We start from the raw sequence: 20,841 nt of genomic DNA on the forward strand, positions 1-20,841 counted from the left end.
GTTAACTATTAAAAGTCTGACTTCTGAAGAACAAAATTCCCTTATGAAGTCTTTTGGTTATTGCAAGCAAATTATTTTTCTGTGGATGCCTGAGGAAATAGTGTTGTGGGAAAATATATGATTTTATATTTATAAACTCTTACAGAAGATTATAGAAAGTGTACTAACAAGGCAAACAAGGATTAGTAATCTTGAGGTTTATTGTTTGTGGAGGGTTTTGGGTGTTAGGAATAGTGATGAAAAGTGATGCTAGCCAGTGGAATTTTTGGCCAGCTAAGATAGGAACGATCTACAATCAATAGTGTTAAATGCTTTTCTGTTCACAAAGTTGTACCAGCTTCTCACTAAGAGACTATACACTTTAATGTAAACTACTTTCAAGGCTCCCCTTCATGGATCAATGCCTTGTCGTGGCGAAGGGGCTTGAATAACTCAGAGAAGCTATGAGCTATGCCATGCAGGGCCACCCAAGATGGACAGGTCATAGTGGAGAGTTTTGACTAAACGTGATCCACCTGGAGAAGGAACTGGCAAGCCACTCCAGTATCCCTGCCAAGAAAACTCCATGGACAAAGACAACAGGCATATAAAAGTTATGACGCTGGAAGATGAGCCCCTCAGGTCGGAAGGCGTCCAACATGCTACTGAGGAAGAGCGGAGGACAAGTACAAGTAGATTCAGAGCTGATGAAGCGGCTGGGCCAAAGCCGAAAGGACGCTCAGTTGCGGATATGCCTGGAAGCGAAAGGAAAGTCCGATGCTGTAAAGAAAAATATTGCATAGGAACCTGGAATGTAAGAACCATGAGTGGAGGTAAGCTGGATGTGGTCAAAAATGAGATGACAAGAATAAATATCGACATCCTGGGCATCAGTGAACTAAAATGGAAGGGAATGGGCGAATTCAGTTCGGATGACTATCATATCTACTACTGTGGGCAAGAATCCTGTAGCAGAAATGGAGTGGCCCTCATAGTCAACAAAAGAGTGGCAAAAGCTGTAATGGGATGCAATCTCAAAAATGACAGAATGATCTCGATACGAATCCAAGGCAGACCTTTTAACATCACAGTAATCCAAGTTTATGCACCAACTACCGGTGCTGAAGAAAGTGAAATTGACCAATTCTATGAAGACCTACAACACCTTCTAGAAATGACACCAAAGAAGGATGTTCTTCTCATTACAGGGGACTGGAATGCTAAAGTAGGGAATCAAGAGATAAAAGGAACAACTGGCAAGTTTGGCCTTGGAGTTCAAAATGAAGCAGGGCAAAGGCTAATAGAGTTCTGTCAAGAGAACAAGCTGGTCATCACAAACACTCTATTCCAACAACACAAGAGACGACTCTACACATGGATATCACCAAATGGACAGCATCGAAATCAGATTGATTATATTCTCTGCAGCCAAAGATGGAGAAGCTCTATACAGTCAGCAAAAACAAGACCTGGAGCTGACTGTAACTCAGATCATCAGCTTCTTATAGCAAAATTCCAGCTTAAACTGAAGAAAGTAGGAAAAACCACTGGGCCAGTAAGATACAATCTGAATCAAATCCCTTATGAATACACAGTGGAAGTGAGGAACAGGTTTAAGGATTTAGATTTGGTGGACAGAGTGCCTGAAGAACTATGGATGGAGGCTCGTAACATTATACAGGAGGCAGCAATGAAAACCATCCCAAGGAAAAGGAAATGCAAGAAAGCAAAATGGCTGTCCAACGAGGCCTTACAAATAGCGGAGGAGAGGAGGCAAGCAAAATGCAAGGGAGATAGGGAAAGATACAGGAAACTGAATGCAGATTTCCAAAAAACAGCAAGGAGAGACAAGAGGGTCTTCTTAAATGAGCAATGCAAAGAAATAGAGGAAAACAATAGAATGGGGAAAACCAGAGATCTGTTCAAGAAAATTGGAGATATGAACGGAACATTTCGTACAAAGATTACCATAATCAAGGACAAAAGTGGTAAGGACCTAACAGAAGCAGAAGACATCAAGAAGAGGTGGCAAGAATACACAGAGGAATTATACCAGAAAGATATGGAGGTCTCGTACACCTCAGGTAGTGTGGTTGCTGACCTTGAGCCAGACATCTTGGAGAGTGAAGTCAAATGGGCCTTAGAAAGCATTGCTAATAACAAGGCCAGTGGAAGTGATGATATTCCAGCTGAACTGTTTAAAATTTTAAAAGATGATGCTGTTAAGGTGCTACACCCAATATGCCAGCAAGTTTGGAAAACTCAGCAATGGCCAGAGGATTGGAGAAGATCAGTCTACATCCCAATTCCAAAGAAGGGCAGTGCCAAAGAATGCTGCAACTACCGCACAATTGCGCTCATTTCACACGCTAGCAAGGTTATGCTTAAAATTCTACAAGGCAGGCTTAGGCAGTATGTGGACCGAGAACTCCCAGAAGTGCAAGCTGGATTTCGAAAGGGCAGAGGAACCAGAGACCAAATAGCAAACATGCGCTGGATTATGGAGAAAGCTAGAGAGGTCCAGAAAAACGTCTACTTCTGCTTCATTGACTATGCAAAAGCCTTTGACTGTGTCGACCACAGCAAACTATGGCAAGTTCTTAAAGAAATGGGAGTGCCTGATCACCTCATCTGTCTCCTGAGAAATCTCTATGTGGGACAAGAAGCTACAGTTAGAACTGGATATGGAACAACTGATTGGTTCAAAATTGGGAAAGGAGTACGACAAGGTTGTATATTGTCTCCCTGCTTATTTAACTTATACGCAGAATTCATCATGCGAAAGGCTGGACTAGATGAATCCCAAGCCGGAATTAAGATTGCTGGAAGAAATATCAACAACCTCAGATATGCAGATGACACAACCTTGATGGCAGAAAGCGAGGAGGAATTAAAGAACCTTTTAATGAGGGTGAAAGAGGAGAGCGCAAAATATGGTCTGAAGCTCAACATCAAAAAAACCAAGATCATGGCCACTGGTCCCATCACCTCCTGGCAAATAGAAGGGGAAGAAATGGAGGCAGTGAGAGATTTTACTTTCTTGGGCTCCTTGATCACTGCAGATGGTGACAGCAGTCACGAAATTAAAAGACGCCTGCTTCTTGGGAGAAAAGCAATGACAAACCTAGACAGCATCTTAAAAAGCAGAGACATCACCTTGCCGACAAAGGTCCGTATAGTTAAAGCTATGGTTTTCCCAGTAGTGATGTATGGAAGTGAGAGTTGGACCATAAAGAAGGCTGATCGCCGAAGAATTGATGCTTTTGAATTATGGTGCTGGAGGAGACTCTTGAGAGTCCCATGGACTGCAAGAAGATCAAACCTATCCATTCTTAAGGAAATCAGCCCTGAGTGCTCCCTGGAAGGACAGATCGTGAAGCTGAGGCTCCAATACTTTGGCCACCTCATGAGAAGAGAAGAATCCTTGGAAAAGACCCTGATGTTGGGAAAGATTGAGGGCACTAGGAGAAGGGGACGACAGAGGACAAGATGGTTGGACAGTGTTCTCGAAGCTACGAACATGAGTTTGACCAAACTGCGGGAGGCAGTGCAAGACAGGAGTGCCTGGCGTGCTCTGGTCCATGGGGTCACAAAGAGTCGGACACGACTAAACGACTAAACAACAACAACAACAACAACTTTCAAGGCTAAATTGCTGCAATAGTGTCAGCGTAGCAATCCCTCTCTTGATAAATATTTTCGCATTTGTGTTACGGAACCATAAGAATGAAAGAGGGGGGAACCAACAAGATATACAGAGCTTTAACTGTCCAAAACCTTTTGAACTAACATCAGGAATTTCTCCTCATGGAGTGAATCATGTTAGCCTGTAACATCAAAAGGAACAAAGAGGCTTGTGATACCTTAAAGATTAAAAATCTTCTGACAATATAGATTCTAAAATGGGGGTCAACAACACAGTGACTGCGGGCACCATGGTGCCTGGAACAGTGGTCATTGGCACTCCCAAGTAGGAGAGCAGACCCTGAGTTTTCATTTTTTGAAAGAATTATGTCTCAAGATCTATAAAGAAAGAAAGAAACTAGGCAGGTACCCATTTAAGTGATTTCTGTGAAATGAGCCGGCTTGGCTGCTCCCACCTGAGTTTTTATAGCCAACGAGTCAGAGAATTGATTGATAAGTGATTTGTTTGGACACCAGAAAATACTGTTTTCCCTTCCTTTGTTTTTGTCTTACATTCTAGTCTTTGGTATCTCCATAGTTTTCCCTTCCTTTATCACTCACTAGCAACCAGGATGCATCTTTCCTGTGGTGGGTTCATCTGAGATCAGATGCTCCCTTTAAGTTACTTTATGCAAATATTACAGCAAAATAAATGTGGGTAAATGTTATAAAGAATTCACTCTCCCCCTCCCACAAAAGGCAAATGTGAAATCTTTGCAAATAGTTTTAAGCATGCCTGCTGCTGTGCGGGAGCTGATGCCCTGGCACTCATTAAAAATTCACAGTATTGTTAACAATACAATTGTATGCATGTCTACTCAGAGATAAGTCACTTTGAAAGTGGATGGATAGAAGTTTTCCTCCCTCTCTCATAAGCAGAACTCATGAACATGATTTGCTGGATGAAATAAATTGCTTCTTCACACAGCACATAGTTACACCACAGAAGGCAGCAATGGCCACTAACTTGGATGACTTTAAAGAAGAATTTGCCTTTCCATGCACAATTTTATACACTTATCTTCTGTCTTGATGGTACTTTTACTTAGCTTCTTTCATTAAACCTTTATGTTTAAGTAGTAGTCTGACAAGCATGCAGATGATCACCAGCTAAACACAAAGGAGCACATTACCGTACTAGTTCTCCAAAGCCTGCACTGAATGTAATTTAAACAACGTGAATCCAGCATACCTCAAAAGAGAGGTGTGTGTGTGTGTGTGTGTGTGTGTGTGTGTGTGTTTTCCTCTGTTCATTTTTAGAATGTGGTGGTGCAGTAAAGAATAAGGTAGAATTGCAATTTGGATGCACAGTGATGAAACCATACGACCACTTTCATTCATGTCTGGAAGTATGGATTAATATCCACATTCTCAATTCATTAACTTGGCTGCCTTTTCTATTGATGCAATTGCCAACAAATCCATTTAGCAACTATTTATACTACCGCCAAAGCTCCATTAACATTATCCAACAAGTAATTATATCATAATTCAAAATGCTTTAGCATTTACTGCACAGCAATGTACGCTGCAGCTATTTCCTTAACTCTCACTTTTGCTATACTTAATGCTGCAGGCACCGTAAAGTGGTGACTATAACTGTTGGAATGGGCCCAGATACACTCTGCTTTTATTGTAAGAGCTGCAAAATAATGAAAAATATTTTACTTCATTAGGCTTTAAATTGATCAATTCATTACATTACATCAACATAACCAAAACCTTAAAAGATGTACAGATATGTTTCAGGCATTACCCTCAGTTAATAGTGACATCACAGTGATGTCACTATTAAAAATACAAATTCTTTATTTCTGCTAGATTTCAAGGCAGCTAGAAGATTAGGCAGTTTTCTCCCAGGGATGGTGCAGGGACGATGAATATGGTTTGCCTCTGCAGTCTGCCTTCAAGCTCATGGAACATCTTAAATTGTGATTCAAACTTTAGTCAGCTAAACTACATTTTTAAAGTTAATAACCCGAACTGTTGTCAATATTAGCACTAAAAAGAAAGGAATGCAAAGTATTTATTTTTAAAAAATCTCTTGAACAGCAGATATGAAAAAATGAAGTGTAAGATTCAAACACAAAATTTTACTCCTTTGATACATGTGCAACTTTTTTTATATACACTATAAAGGACTTGCAGACCTTAGAGCACTTGGAGTGTCTCAAGGTGAGAATGGATCAGACACACAACTTAGAAATAAGAAATAAACATAATTAAAACAGATAAAAATAAGCAAGCCATTACCTTTGATGCTTGCCACAAAAATTACCCATACTTCATGCAGAATCTGCTCTTTGCAGTCTGTCCAATCAATTATAAGTGAAAGATGGAAGCTGATTTGTTGACGAATATGGAGGGGTATGGATGGAAAGAGGGAGTGATGTTCCATTCACAGGGATAACGGTGATTAGAAGATGGCCAATAAAATTTCAACTTACCAGATACAACTATAAACAAAAGAAAAAGAAAAGAAAACATGGAATAAATAAATTGGAACATAAAATGGAAAAAAGTAAAATGAATATGCTTTTAATTCTATACACTGGTTTCTTTCCGGAAAGTGGTATAAAAATAATAAAAAATTAAACGTACAGCGATCTTATTGAAATGTAGCTATCTGGAAACAAAAAACATGTTCAGGATATACAAGAAAAAACAGCATGAAACAGATGGTCTATTGCATATATTGTTCTTTTTAGCAGTAGAAAAAGCTCAATTCCAAACCTGGAGATGTGAAGTGTAAAGAATGAAGGAGATACAAGAGATGTGCTACAGTGTGAAAAGGATCTATCTGCCTGCTGAGCAGAGTGATGGGATCATATTCAGAGAACCGCCACCCCCAACCTACTATAACATGTGAGGGGATTGTCCACCACCTACTTCACGCTGAGAAGCAGAATAAAAAGTGTATTATGATGTTCCATTTGCAATGTAATCTAGGAGTAATTTTCATAATCAGCTTCAGAATTCAAGGCCATTATACTCCCTGCAAGCAAAAAGGGATGAACAGCTACTCAATATACCTAGACAGGATTGGTAGCGTAAAAATTACTTAGTTTGCTGGGCAGAGCAAGCCCTTTCCCCTTTTCTCCCTGTAGCCAAGATAATTCCTTGTCACACATGCATTTTCTATCCAACTATACATTATTTTTTATTAACAAAGAGCACTTCTGTAATCATACTAATGTGGAAAGCTAGAAATGATAAAAATCCAGAGACCAGTAAAAAATAGTGGTTTTTTAAATTTGTTTATAAAAGTGTATACTACCCTCTCATAAAATATCAAGGAATATAACATAAAAAACACCATTCGGTATTGAGTGGCTTCTCCTAAATCAAAACGTAAGTTGCTGCATGCTCACTAATTTATCAGAACCACAATGGGACCTAGATGCCCCACTGACCCTAATCCAAGCCACAAATTGCTCTTGCCATATTCATAAGGAAATTGATCCAACAGACATTGTTACTTATGCTACTAAGAAAATACTGTCTACCTTGTAATATGAATACAAGACTGTAATATGAATACAAACTGCAGACTGTGTTTCATTTATTGACAAGGAGAACAGAGATCTTCCTTAATTTAATAGCAGAAAATTCTAAATAAGTATGTCCACAATCCATGAGGAAGAGAAGAGAGCTGTCTTGCCTGTCATAAATTTCGATTGTGGGGTAGCAGTGTACAAAAGAAGCTAGCCAATGTATGTGGGCACTCAAACCTTTTTAGTAGGATAGGAAGGAGTGTGATCTTCCTTAATTTGGTGACATAAATTTTTAAATATGTATGCCCTTGTTAATCAAAGGGGGGAGTGTGGTCACTGACAGCATAGTTCACATGTGGCCTCTGCACCAGGTCTACGTGACTTGGGGCCCTTGCAACTGAAGGAACATCTGCTCCCACATTTAGCTGCCAGTGTACAGTATTCATCTGCTAACGGCCTCCTCCAATTGCCCCCACCCTCTGAAACCAGGCAGGTGGAGACAAGGGTGATGGCATTTTCAAATGTGGTACCCCAAGGAGATTCACCTAGTGCCTAAGGATACCAGGCAAAGCTGCTTTTATTCCACCATACTTTTTGAAGAACCTTCTGAACTATTTTTCATTTACCTTTTAGTTGTTGTTTTGGTTGTATTTAATGTTTTATTACTTTATATGAATACTGCCCTGTCTGCCTTATGTATGGGTGAGGCCTTCGTGTTTATTGATTATATTTCATGCAATATGCTTTCCATGTCATGTTGGGGCAGAGGGGAACTTGTGGCTTGCTACCATGCTCACCACACAAAAAGGTCAGGGTTCCATGAGCTCCCAGGGAAACAAATCATATTTAAATATCTTATGTATGTTTTTGGACAGCTACTGCTTAATTCAGTTATGTGTATGCACACAAATTGTATAAAGCTAAACCCTTGGAATCACTTCACTCATCATCTGTAAGGCAGCTGGCGGAGGAGACAGACAGAGCACTCTCAGAGTTGGTGTTTCTGAGTGGGCCTTGCCCAGTAAGCAAGGCTGAGCTTAAAATCTCTTTTCGCACCAGGTAATCCCAAACAAAACTGCTTCAAAATCCTACTGCAAACCTATAAGCAAGTTTACAAAGAATGCTAATGTCACTACAGAAACTGTGTGCGTGTACACACACACACACACACACACACACACACACACACACACTATATAAACATAAAAAACTAATGGCATACATTTTTGCATCTATTATTTCAGTGACTAATTCGAGTGCAGAATAATTAATGTAACATTTGAGTCCCAAGTAGTAAATGTCAAGCATTAAGGTTTTTAAGAGATGTTTTGCATATCTCAAGTCCTACGGTGCTCTCATGTTTGTTTTAGCCTTTTAAATAGAGTAAAATTAACTACTGTTAAGCATGAGTACACTTCCATAATTAGCTGGTAAACACCTGCAGTATGCTAGTCTCCAATAAAATGCACTAAGAAGAGTAATAATATTCCGTCTGCCAACATTCATTAGTCCAGGGGGGAATGGATTTGTGCTCAAGTAAACAGTAGACAGTACAAGCAGCATAAGAACACGAGAAGAGCTTGCTGGACAGGCCAGTGGCCCATTGAGTCCAGCATCCTGTCCTCACAGTAGCCAACTATATTCTTGTGGGAAAACTAGGAGCAGAGCATGAGCACAGAAGCACTGTTTCCCTTCCTGCAGTTTCCATCAACTGGTATTCAGAAGCACTGTCACCACCATCATGGCTAGTAGACATTAATAGCCCTCTCCTCTATGAATTTGTCTAATGCTCTTTTAAAGATTCCTGCATTGCAGGGGATTGGACTAGATGACTACATTTCTATGATTCCTAGGCAGTAGTTTTCAATAGCATATTAATTTAGTTTTTGTGGTTTGGGTTTGAGAGCACTGCTTTGAGCTTCTAGAAACACAATATTTAAATAATATAAAAGTCTGGTTATTGATATCATTATCATGTATATGGATATTGTGTTGTCTTATGTTTCTATGTACACAAATTTCCTCCTTAAATTTTTTGAGATTGTGTTCAATGTACATTATATACTTGGGCTTTTAAAAAATATAAAGCACTTCAAGTTCTACTGTTAGTAAGAGGTCTATTAATGACTTAAATAATTAAATAAATAAATGGGGGTTTTGTGGGGGGGGGAGGCAACCATCACTACCCCAAAATCTGCTTTAACTTTGCTACAACTGAAGGAAGATTTGTACAGGTATACTCATGATTTAATGATTTTAGTATTTACTGCAATGTGAAATTTCCCCTCAGTTCATATGTAAGGAATTTGTGAAAGTGCCTGAATGTGGAAAAAACAATTCCACCATGCCAAAATTACCCACAAGAATTAGGCAGGGTTACAGGAAGCAATTATCTGGCCTTCCCCCTCTGAAGGAAGCAGTTGACAATAAAAATAAATAAAATCCTGCCCTCGTTTGCCGAGCTTGACAATGTTTTCTTTGTGCAGCAGCTTGTGAAGTGGGGCTGGGTAGAAGCATGACTCTTCATGTGCACTAATTTCAACACCAAGGTGACAGCAGGACAATGGTGAGGTGGATGAGACAAGAAGAGTGAATTTCTGGCACTATTGATATTTTGTTGACTAACAACCAAAATACAGTGGTACCTCAGGTTACAGACGCTTCAGGTTACAGACTCCGCTAACCCAGAAATAGTACCTCGGGTTAAGAACTTTGCTTCAGGATGGGAACAGAAATTGTGCGGCAGCAGCGTGGTGGCAGCAGGAGGCCCCTTTAGCTAAAGTGTTACCTCAGGTTAAGAACAGTTTCAGGTTAAGAACGGACCTCCAGAACAAATCAAGTTCTTAACCCGAGGTACCACTGTATTTTTGGTTGCTTATTTAATAAATTTATATCCCATCAAATGTTCTTGCTAGGATTCTTATCCCCTCCATTCTCCTTCTCCCTTACTTAAACAAAATAAAAAAATTCCTTCCAGCAGCACCTTAGAGAGCAACTAAGTTTGTCATTGGTATGAGCTTTCGTGTGCATGCACACTTCTTCAGATACACTGAAACAGAAGTCACCAGATGCTTATACCAGTGTATAGTGAGAGAGTGGTGGGAGTGGGTGATTGACTGACTGATAGCTGTTGACGACTGTTGACGACTGCAATTGGTCTTACAGGAAAAAGCAAGGGGTGAGATGGCTATAGATAGCTTTATCATGTATAATGAGATAATAATCCAATGTCTTTATTCAGACCTGGTCTCTCCATGGTTTGCTTATTTATACAGTCTTACTTAAAGACTGTAATCCTGCGCACATTTATGTGGAAGTAATCCAGGATCTAAAAATGCCAGGTTGATACTGGTCAGCCCTTTGTATTTAGTTTTGCTGATGCTCCCTGGAACACATCATGACAAGAGACATTGAGAAAGGAATACTTTTTGTCACCACTTTAATGGACCGTTTGGATTTTTTCATTTTCTCACCCATACTCCCTTCAGACTCTAGATAAGGGTGTGGAGAATCTCTCCAATTCATACTGAGCCACAGAGAGGCTGAAAATCAGAAATATGTTTAACTGCATTCCAAGGGTATCCACAGCTCAGAATGAGTCAACAGAAATTCCCACCATCCTTACACAGTTTGTGGAGAAGTTCGAGGGAAATATGACTCATGTTGAGCCATAAAAGGGATTGCAAAGTTTTTAATGTATTTTAATCTTTGTTGGAAGCCGCCCAGAGTGGCTGGGAAAACCCAGCCGATGCGCGGGGTACAAACAAACAAACAATAATTGCAAAGCACTGAGACATACAATTGTTGATATGGTGCTGTAGGTGCTAGTCACAAAATGTTTTAAATGAGGAGCCTGAAATAGCACAACATGGCTGCCGTGGGGGCATGGCCTAACACAAAATTAAAGGAAAGACAGTCATTGCTAATTCTCGCCTCTACCCCACCTCCCGCTAGAACAACCTAATGTTTACCACAGGAAGTCAACTATGTCTTGCTGATCCCGATTGTAGATTATATGGCTGTTACAGGCACAATAACCCTGTTTTTCCCCAAACCAGCCCTACACCAAAGCTAGGCCAGGCATGGCCAAACTTGGCTCTCTATGTTTTGGGACTACAGTTCCCATCATTCCTGACCGCTGGTCCTGTTAGCTAGGGATGATGGGAGTTGTAGTCCCAAAACAGCTGGAGGGCCAAGTTTGTCCATGCCTGGCATAAGCCTACCCTCCTATACCCATATACCTGCAAGTAAGTTCCATTAAACATAAACAGCTTACTTCTGAAGTAGACATGTATACTGCTGTACTGTATGTTAACTGTACAGTGAATAAGTGCCTGGACACCAGCTTGTGCACAGCAGGGGCCTTTTTGCAAAGTTTCCACATTTTGCAGTTTTCATTTTGGATGGGGCTTGTTTAATGCCCCCCCCCCCCTTATTGTGGAATTGGAAGATACCAGATACCTACGATAGATGAATGGCAAATGAAGATGATGGAACTCGCTGAAATGACTGGGAGACTACGTGACCAGAAGGAAGAGACGGTGGAAGAAGATTCGAAAAAATTTAAAATATATTTGAAAAAATACTGTAATATTTAGAAAATTATTCTCTTAGTGAAGATAATATAGGCTATAAGCATTAAAAATAGGATTTTGAAGTAGCATTAGTAAATGTAGAACTTAAATAATTGGCAAATAGATAAAGGAATAATTTAGAGATTTAGTTTTTAGATGATGAGGAATAAACTGCAAAAGATGTATTATAATGAAATTCAGAAAGAAGGGAACGAGGGAAGTCATTTGATGATGTGAATGAAAATAAGGTTTATATAAGAAATGTTTTTATATGTTTTTTTGTTTTGTTTTTTATTAGTTTGCATTGTTGTATCTTGTTCTTTTGTTGTTTGTTGTTTCTTATAAAATGAATAAATATTTTTTAAAACAAAAAACAAAACAAAAACCACCCACTCTTATTGTGTAGTACTATTAATAGAAAATAACTTCTAGGGCGTACTTGGTCTGAGACAAATGAATCATAGGAAAGATGCTTCCTGGTTGCTAGGGGAAAAGGAGGGCAAACTATGGAGATTCCATGGATTTCTAGAAAAGAGTGAAGATAGAAAAAGAAGATATAATGCACTCAGTGGAAGGGAGAAATAGCAGCTCTTTTGGACCCCAGGGATTCCCATTGCCTGGTGTTCAAAGAAGTTGAACTCATTGGCTAAAAGCACTGATAGCTGGGAGTAGCTTAGACTGGCGCAATAAACAGAAATCTCTTAGAAGGTTACTTGCACTTTCCAGGACCAGAGACTTTCTTTTTTTAAAAAAAAAGTCCAGAGTTTAGGACCCCCTGGAGAAGTTAATGAATGCACTTCCAAAGGCCATGACACCCTCAGATCCTGGGTTGATAACCCCAGGGCTTGTTGTCCTTTAGTCATGTCCGACTCTTCGTGACCCCATGGACCAGAGCACGCCAGGCACTCCTGTCTTCCACTGCCTCCTGCAGTTTGGTCAGACTCATGTTCATAGCTTCAAGAACTCTGTCCAACCATCTAGTCCTCTGTCGTCCTCTGTGTAACCCCAGGGCTACACCATTGCAAATACCGATCTCTTAAACATTGATCTAAGGAGTGCCACCTTGCTGGGGGCAGGGAGAAGAATTCCAGGGTGAACATAATTTTAAAAAGTTTCAAGGAATTACTGGCTACAATTCAGTGAATCACTTGTATATCTAGGTTATGGTAGATAAAGAATCTGAAGTGAACAATTCACAGTCAGTACTGGGGTTTCCAACAAAGCTCACTTTGCAGCAACTGAGTACAGATTAAGGTATGCAAAGATTACAGAGAAAAATAATGAGTTTTAAGAGTTCAAGGCTTACAGAGTCCAAAGCAGGGGTTCCCAAAATGTTGTCTGTGGAGCTTCATTCAGATTGTCCATGGGATGTCTGCATTAAATATTCACATTGATTTTTCTATATTATTCTGTTATTGTTGTTCTCTTCGTGTGTATTGTCTGTTTTGGTTATTCAGTATTTTTTTAAAAATTCACATTGGATTTTAATTGCATCTTCATTGCTTATTTTATTTTGCATGAGATGTAATTCAAAATGCAATACAATATAAGAAATAAAAGAATCAGTTAAAATACAATTAAAATTGGGGTTCCGGTTTCCGCCTGCAGGAATGGCGGACCTGTTTTCCATCTCTCTGACCTTTGTAAGGAATTTGGCGGTTGCTAGGGGAGTAAATGGCAACCCCCTACCCTCTCCGGGGGTTACGGAGAGGGGCCGCTGGCCCGCGATGCCCCCAGACCCACTCCGACTGTTTTTGGAGTGGGGGGAGCTTGGGCTGAGCACTTACAAGGGCCAGGACTCCCGGACGCTAATCTGCATGGCGGGGATTTCCATGGTTAAAGAAGATAATTAGGCTTAAATCTATGGACATACTTCAGAAGGAGGGAAAGAAGCGCTGTTTACTGCTGAGAAATTTATGCTGCCGAGTGAGAGGAGTCAAAGATTGTACTGCATCTGGAAGAAGGATTGATGGGGACGGAGCGATAAGGGGAGTGAGTTTTTATTTTATTTTATTTTTCTTCATATTGTTGCCTCGTACCTTCCCGGACGCGATGTCCTGGCTTGTTTGGAGTGAAAGAGAAGCAAAAGACTGTGTGAGTTGAACCTTATAACTGTTGTTACTGAGCATATTTTTTTAAAGATGTGGAGTTGCCGATGAGAAAAGCCCCCCCCTAGTCGGACGGAAGGAGTTCTGAATGCGCTCGGAGGATTTATGAGCTGTGACGCACTTTAAATTGGAGCAGCGACCTGAAGCTAAGTTCAGCTATAGGGCAAGGAGATCCATTAATTTACCAAGAGTCTATGGTTTGATGTTTGGGTCTCCTGCCTGGAAAAGCTGTAAATTCTATAATGATCGTAAATCTTCATGGCTATGAGAGAAAAGCGAAAGTGATCTGAGCTTTTTAAGATGGCGCTACTTCGAATTGCTTCAACGCAACAGGAGCTCCATTAAGAAGATTTATGGGGAGGCTGGACTGATTAACTCACACAGGAGAAAGAACATCTGTGAGACTTTGTTTGATATTTATATCAGCAGCTGGGAAACAATCGTGAAAGTGGAAAACATCTATGTGACTGTAAGGGGAAGATCTGGATTATTATGAACTTGAAGGACGATTTGAACTTTAGAAAAAAGACGGCAGTGGACAGTTGCGAGGAATTCCCAATTTCTTGAAGCATGGGAACCCAAATAAAAAATTCTTTAGATGATTTGGCATAACATTCGGTCTGATTGATATATATATGTGTATAATTTGAAATATTGAATGTGATATAATTGGTTTTAATTGGAAAATTAATAAAAATATTTAAAAAAAAAAATACAATTAAAATTATACAGTATCTAGCACAGCATGTTACAATGCTTATAACAGGCAGAAAAATCATTACAAAATGCACCAAAACTATGTAGTCCTGGGCGGGGGTTGGGAGTTTGGGAACCATTGGTCTATAGCATACTTCTTTTTTACATAGCTATGCCCCTTGCAGTAAATGCATTCTTGGTTCCGTGACAAAAAATACACAAACTGTAGTCTGAAATGTAAAATTTCAAGGGAAGCTATAGATAATAAATTAAATCTGTGGGCAAGACCAGCAATAATTCATTGATCAATGGCTATCAAACAATGAAATCAAGCGTATTCAATAAATCATTAGAGTGAAGTGATTTTTGACCTTTAGTAGTCCTGGTGATACTTAAGAATGATCACCATAGGCTGAAACAGATACAGTTTCAAAAGAAATGTGGACTAGGGAGCTTTGCATTCAGAAGCTCACATATGGCAGACTACTGCAAGTTGTTTCAACTTTCTTTTCAAGTAAAGATGAACCACGGACTTACTGGAGTTTTCAGTGCGCACTGTCAGGGCCAGAACTTATGAAACCATCATTATCTGGAAACTTACTACACTGTGTAAAAAATTTCTATTGTTTCTCTATAAAGTTAGAGCAAAAAATCATGGAACAATAACTTTATTGTTATTAGGGTTATTATTCACATTTGTTTGATGCAAACTGTGCTTTAGACACTGTGGAAACATTGACTAGTCTTTCTACTACAGAACCTTAATATTCATGTTGATCAATGTGTATGTGATGCTCTTGAAAACCTGGCATGTTTTATGTTTGTGACACTGTGGGTAACTGCTATTAGCTTTGTCCTATTATAAATGCATATTTCTTTCTTTGTAGAATGCTTAGGTCCCATCCTTCAGTCTCAAAATGATCTCAGGACAGGTCACAACGATAAAAATGCATCCTAACATAAAAATAAGCAATTATTGAAACAGAAATATTATACATGTCATTCACTATACAGATTTCTCCACCTGTCCCTCCCCTTCAGTACAGAAACCAAATATGATTCACCCATCCCTACACTGCAGCCAAACTGGAGAAACTGGGATACTGTCAGTGAAAGCTGTTGTGGGCTTCTTTCAGCCTCCAAGAGCACCTGGATGCTGGTATGAAGACTACCACCAGAAGCCCTAGGAAATACAACTCCCAATATGTTTCATCTAGGCTGATTAAGCTGGGAAACACTTGGAACTCCATTTGTCAGGTCCTTTGTAACAGTGCATTCTCTACAGAGGCAATCTTGAGCATTCTAGGAAAAATTTACCAGTATCTACACCTGAGGAGCTCAGGTGTACTACCTGTGGGCACTGTAGTGTCTTTGGGTATCTCCGCTTGTTGCCTGCAAAGGCCTAGTGCCAATTTTTTAAAAAAAACCAATAGAGGGCTCTGGCTTTTCTGATGTTCTGGGGAGGGTCTCTGGGTTGCCTATTTTAAAGCAGTATTGCCTGTTTCTTAATCCGTTTTATTTGTTATTAGTGTGTATGTGAACTTTTTCTATTGTGGTGGGGAGGGGTTGATTCTGAGTACTGCTGGGTTTTCTTAAGCGAAATTGATATTTTGTGGTGTCCACTACCATTAGGTTTCCAAGAAGGCTACATATCTCTGGTCTACTCAAGTTTAGTGGTCTTTCCAAGGCAAATACTTATGAAGACCATAGGTTGTTTCCTTAACAATCTGAGAGCAAAAAAAGAAAAGAAAAACCAATCCTGAGCTGTTTCAAAGGAGGATGTTTGTAATTAAAACACTCACACATTTATGTAAGACATAAAGATCTACTTCAATGTGCTGATGCTATTTATCAGTGAAAGCTTTTAACAGCTTCAATGTATTTACAAATTGTGTTACAAAACATTGATCAGCTACTCCATATTAATTCTTTTATTGAATTTTTAGCAACTGCAGGAAAAATAATCTATTGTACTCTACACTTAATAGAAGAATAGCTCCTTTGGGGCTTTTGAATCCTCCATAAGTCTTCATAAACACACTGGCTTCCAATTGTTGTCAATTCATCAAACTGAGGTCATGAAATTACCTTTCTTTTTCATTAGTTTTAAAGATTTTTATCAGTTTGCTTGTAAGAGGGAGTGAGCTGCCAGACTTCTAAGATCATTGATAAAAATCTAAAATACTGTCTTGGTTTGTAGCAGTCATTTAAGGTAAAATGGTTATTCCATTAAGCTGCACAACCAAAAAGGTATTTTGCATCATTTATTTTTCTGTAAAGAAGTGCCAAATTTTGAAGCCAGTGTGTGGTATGGAATATATCTGTCACCAGGGGCTGTCTCATCTGCTTCCATTGGAACCTGAGAGGGATGTTGTTTAATTAAAAAAAAAGGAGGGGACAGAGCTTTCAGAAGAGTATTGCAGTGGCATTTCACACAAGGGTGATCCATATACACATGGTGCTTGTATGAAGTTAGTTTGTAATGCTCAGTTAGGTAAATATCAGAAATTCTGCATGCCCAACAGGATTTTGGAGTATGTTTGCTTTGGGCAGCCCTTCATATACCACCCCAGATTTCAAACTCAAGAGCAGTTGGCAATGTGGTATTGAGTGGGAAGGTATGTTATTAGAAATGCTTTTTTAAACAAAACAAAAACCCCAAACAGTTCTTGTTTGTGACGATTTCTAATGACTACCACAGTTGCAGCCTTCCAAATCACAGTCCTACACCAGTGGATTGCCTGTAAATAAATACATACTAGCTTTCTAGAGGGGAGTGTTTAAATCTGGAGCTTTTCTTTGGGGATTATTCTCTCCGTTGTACAGTTTTAACTGTTTTAACTGCTACAACATTATAGTAGACTAGTATCTTGAAGCCCGTTAAAATAACGGGTGCTAGAGCAGACCTCCATCGTGGCGGCGGGGGCCCGAAGTGCGTGTCTCGGCAGCAGCAAGGCCGGATCGCAACCCCGGCGCTCGGCTGTAGAAGCCAGGGCCGCGGCGGTGCCTCCTCGGCCAGGCCTGGCCTGGCCTACCTAGAGGAGGCTAGCCGCCCCCAGGATCCACCCACCACCGCCTCCTTTCCGCCCCTTGGTTGCCTGCCACCATGGGCACCGCTGGGAGAAGGAGAGGTGTATTTTATTTATTTTATTTTATATTGTATTTTAATATTCTGTTGTAAGACTTTCCCTCTTCCCCTCGCGCCGTTAGTCGGGAGGTGAGGCGCGGAACGGAAGCCGTTGAGGGATAGAGAACCGCATTCCGCCCTGCCCCCCAGCTCGAGGGTGCGAGTGAGTGTGCGGGGACGGGGAGTGTGCGGGATGGGGCTCTGTGTGCGTCCAGTCCCTGTGTCCGTGGGGCACATGTGCAGTAGCGCGGACACAGGGACAGGTCGCAGAGACACAGGGACTTTATTATATAGGATTACTACTACTACAACATTGTGGTTTCTGACCTGAGTGAGTTAAAATATGAGACTTTGGAGTTTTCTACAGTAGTCATTCAACAGTCCCAATCTGATAAGCCATTTTGGAACATGATGCTTTAATTGTGTTAAATAGGTGTTAATAGTTTCCATGTGAAGATCTCTTTGTGAAATTTACCTTTTGGGCTTTTTTCACCCTTAGTAGTTTCTTTTTCTAAGTATAATTATGACTGAAGCCAGCTGGTTTGAAAAGAACTTGCATCCTAAAGAGGTGGACAAAAATGCCACATTAAAAGAAAATTAATGTAGATGAGAAATCTTGTGTGGAAGGCCTCATAAAGAGTCCAGGTTAGTGATTCTAGGAGTATCCCAAGAAGTTACCTGAACTACAGTAAAACAAGGACATCAGTTTTTAAGTTTAATGTGTTTTTCAAGTTGCAACATGACGCTTAAGATTTGATAGTCAGGTGTCTACATTGGGACCGCCTGATGCCCATTGGGACTGGTAGTGCAGAAGGCAGGGAGACTATGGTCAGACTGATCCAGAGCCACTTACATGAGCAGCCAACTAATTTGTGTTTTACCCCTTTGCTCCTGCGTGCTGAGTTCTAAGAGGGCAACCCTGAGATTATGGAGGAGGAAGCTGATAGTCAGTTCTACCCCTGGCCTGGAAGTAAACAGGAAGGTAGGCAGGTAGGGGCTGGCTGAGGGCATATTGAAGTTGGTGGGGCCCCTCACCTAGCCCCCACCTGCCTACCTGCCTCCATTGATTGCCTTTTTAGGTTACAAAAAAACCAACACGCTGGCAATAAAGACTTGGCAAATGGCATAAAAGGCTGCCAATCTATAAAACAACTAGTAATGTAAATAAATTCAGTGCAGTAATAAGTTTTTGAACTTTGCAGGAACCTTTCTGGCCATGTAATCATAACAACAATTGTATTAAGTATAATTGTTTTAAAATTGCTGATTTTATTTATATTTTGAAAGAAAAATGTCAACTTATTTTTGATGTTTGCTTTTTCTTTTAAAATTTGTATTTTTTGTAAGCCATGTATAGATTTTTCTGTTGAGTAAGTGATATATAAATTTTGTTAAACAACACAAAGTAAAAGAAATGTGCGTAAGCAACTTATGAAAATCTGTCTTCCTCACAGATGCAAAAGATCCATCCTTTTGGAAAGAGTTTGTAGACTATGGCTTGTCAAAACTCTCTTGGACAATGTGCTTTGAGGTAGCAGTCAGAGATGCTTTTCATCTCACATTCTTTTAATCTCTTGTCTCTGATTCAATTTTCAATAACCATATTGTAACTGAAGGTTTTTTTATGCACATTTTATTTGGCAAATCTTCTTGGCTATGGTAGAAAGAGCAAAATATTTTTTAATAAAATAAAATGAATTCAAAACCATACAAATAAAAGCCCATTCCATTTTCTCATCAGCGAAGCAGTTCTACCAAGAAAGAATAAGGCAGACACTAATTAAGCAGTTCACTGATTTCTGCATATGAAAACTTTTATTACAAATTGTTTATTGAAAATTGAATCACAGAAAAGCAATGGAAAGAATATGAGCTGAAATGTCCCATATCTTTGAACTCACATCTAGTTAACAAACAGTTCTCCACCTACTGTGTTTGAAACTGCTTCTTGGCAACTTCTGTCTCTACAAGCAATTCAAGATGCAAATGTTCTGTGTAATTAGTTGAAATTTGCAAAGTAGTTTGTGTATGTAATACATAAGCTCTGATCTTTCCCATCAAAGGAATATGTACAGAGTTTAATGGTGATTATTGGATGGGAAAGTGACTTCTAGCTAATGAAATATAAACCTCCATGGAATTTGAAAAAGATAAGTATCTACTGTAATCCTAAACACATTAAAACAGATACATAGTAAGAGAAAATCAAGGTGCTGTAGTAGCATATGGGGAATATATATCCATTTCATTTGGAGCTTACACAAGTGGAATTTAGGCATTGTGGGGGTTAAGGGGGAAAAGAAAAGCAGAATCAAAAGCACACCTTTCCTTACAGAGAAGGCAGAGCTAATAATATTGGGGAGGGAACACAGAACTGATAAACCTTGCAAGTTCTTAATTAATATGCTTCTTTGAAATATTGCCTGAAACATCATCTCTTGAGTTTAATTTCATTTGGGTCACATGTATAATGCAGGATTCTGCAGTGACTTTCAGTTCAAGCACTCAGAAAAAGCATGTGCTGCAGTTACTGTACGGGTGGCGCTGTGGTCTAAACCACTGAGCCTCTTGGGCTTGCCGATTGGCGGTTCGAATCCCCATGATGGGGTGAGCTCCTGTTGCTCAGTCCCAGCTCCTGCCAACCTAGCAGTTCGAAAGCACACCCAAAGTGCAAGTAGATAAATAGGTACAGATCCGGCGGGAAGGTAAACGGCGACTTAGTCATGATGGCCACATGACCTGGTAAAACTGTGTGCAGACAAATGCCGGCTCCCTTGGCCTGTAAAGCGAGATGAGCGCCGCAACCCTAGAGTCGTCTGCGACTGGACTTAACTGTCAGGGGTCCCTTTACCTTTACAGTTACTGTGTAATTGTATCATCTTCAGGAAATTTATTTTTGACTTCGTTTCCCTGTGTAACATACTGCCTCCTCCCTTTTTTTCCTAGAGTGGCAACTGTGAAGTGGCTGGCTTAGCATTACATGCAAATCAGCACTCGTACAGACTTCTGGAACCAATTGTGTTTGTAAACCGAGGTACCACTGTAATCCAAGAACAAACCTTATATTCAGCTTGTGGTTTATTTTGAGAGAAACCATTGTAAGAGGCAATATGCCTCTGTATTTCAGTTGCTGGGAATCAAAAATGCAGAGAGTGATATTGTACTCTTGACTGCTTGCA

At 39.9% G+C, this 20,841-nt stretch overlaps 1 protein-coding gene across 1 annotated transcript in view; it reads right to left on the reverse strand.

Annotated features, from left to right (window-relative positions):
- ROBO1 (roundabout guidance receptor 1) overlaps positions 1-20,841 on the reverse strand; it is a 577,320-nt gene that overhangs the window by 67,577 nt on the left and 488,902 nt on the right. The window contains exon 9 of the mRNA XM_035116286.2: positions 6,111-6,119. Coding sequence (XP_034972177.1) covers positions 6,111-6,119 — 9 coding nt within the window. The remainder of the gene's footprint in view (positions 1-6,110; positions 6,120-20,841) is intronic.

This window comes from Zootoca vivipara, chromosome 4, assembly GCF_963506605.1.
Source record: "Zootoca vivipara chromosome 4, rZooViv1.1, whole genome shotgun sequence".
Classification (NCBI taxonomy): domain Eukaryota; kingdom Metazoa; phylum Chordata; class Lepidosauria; order Squamata; family Lacertidae; genus Zootoca; species Zootoca vivipara.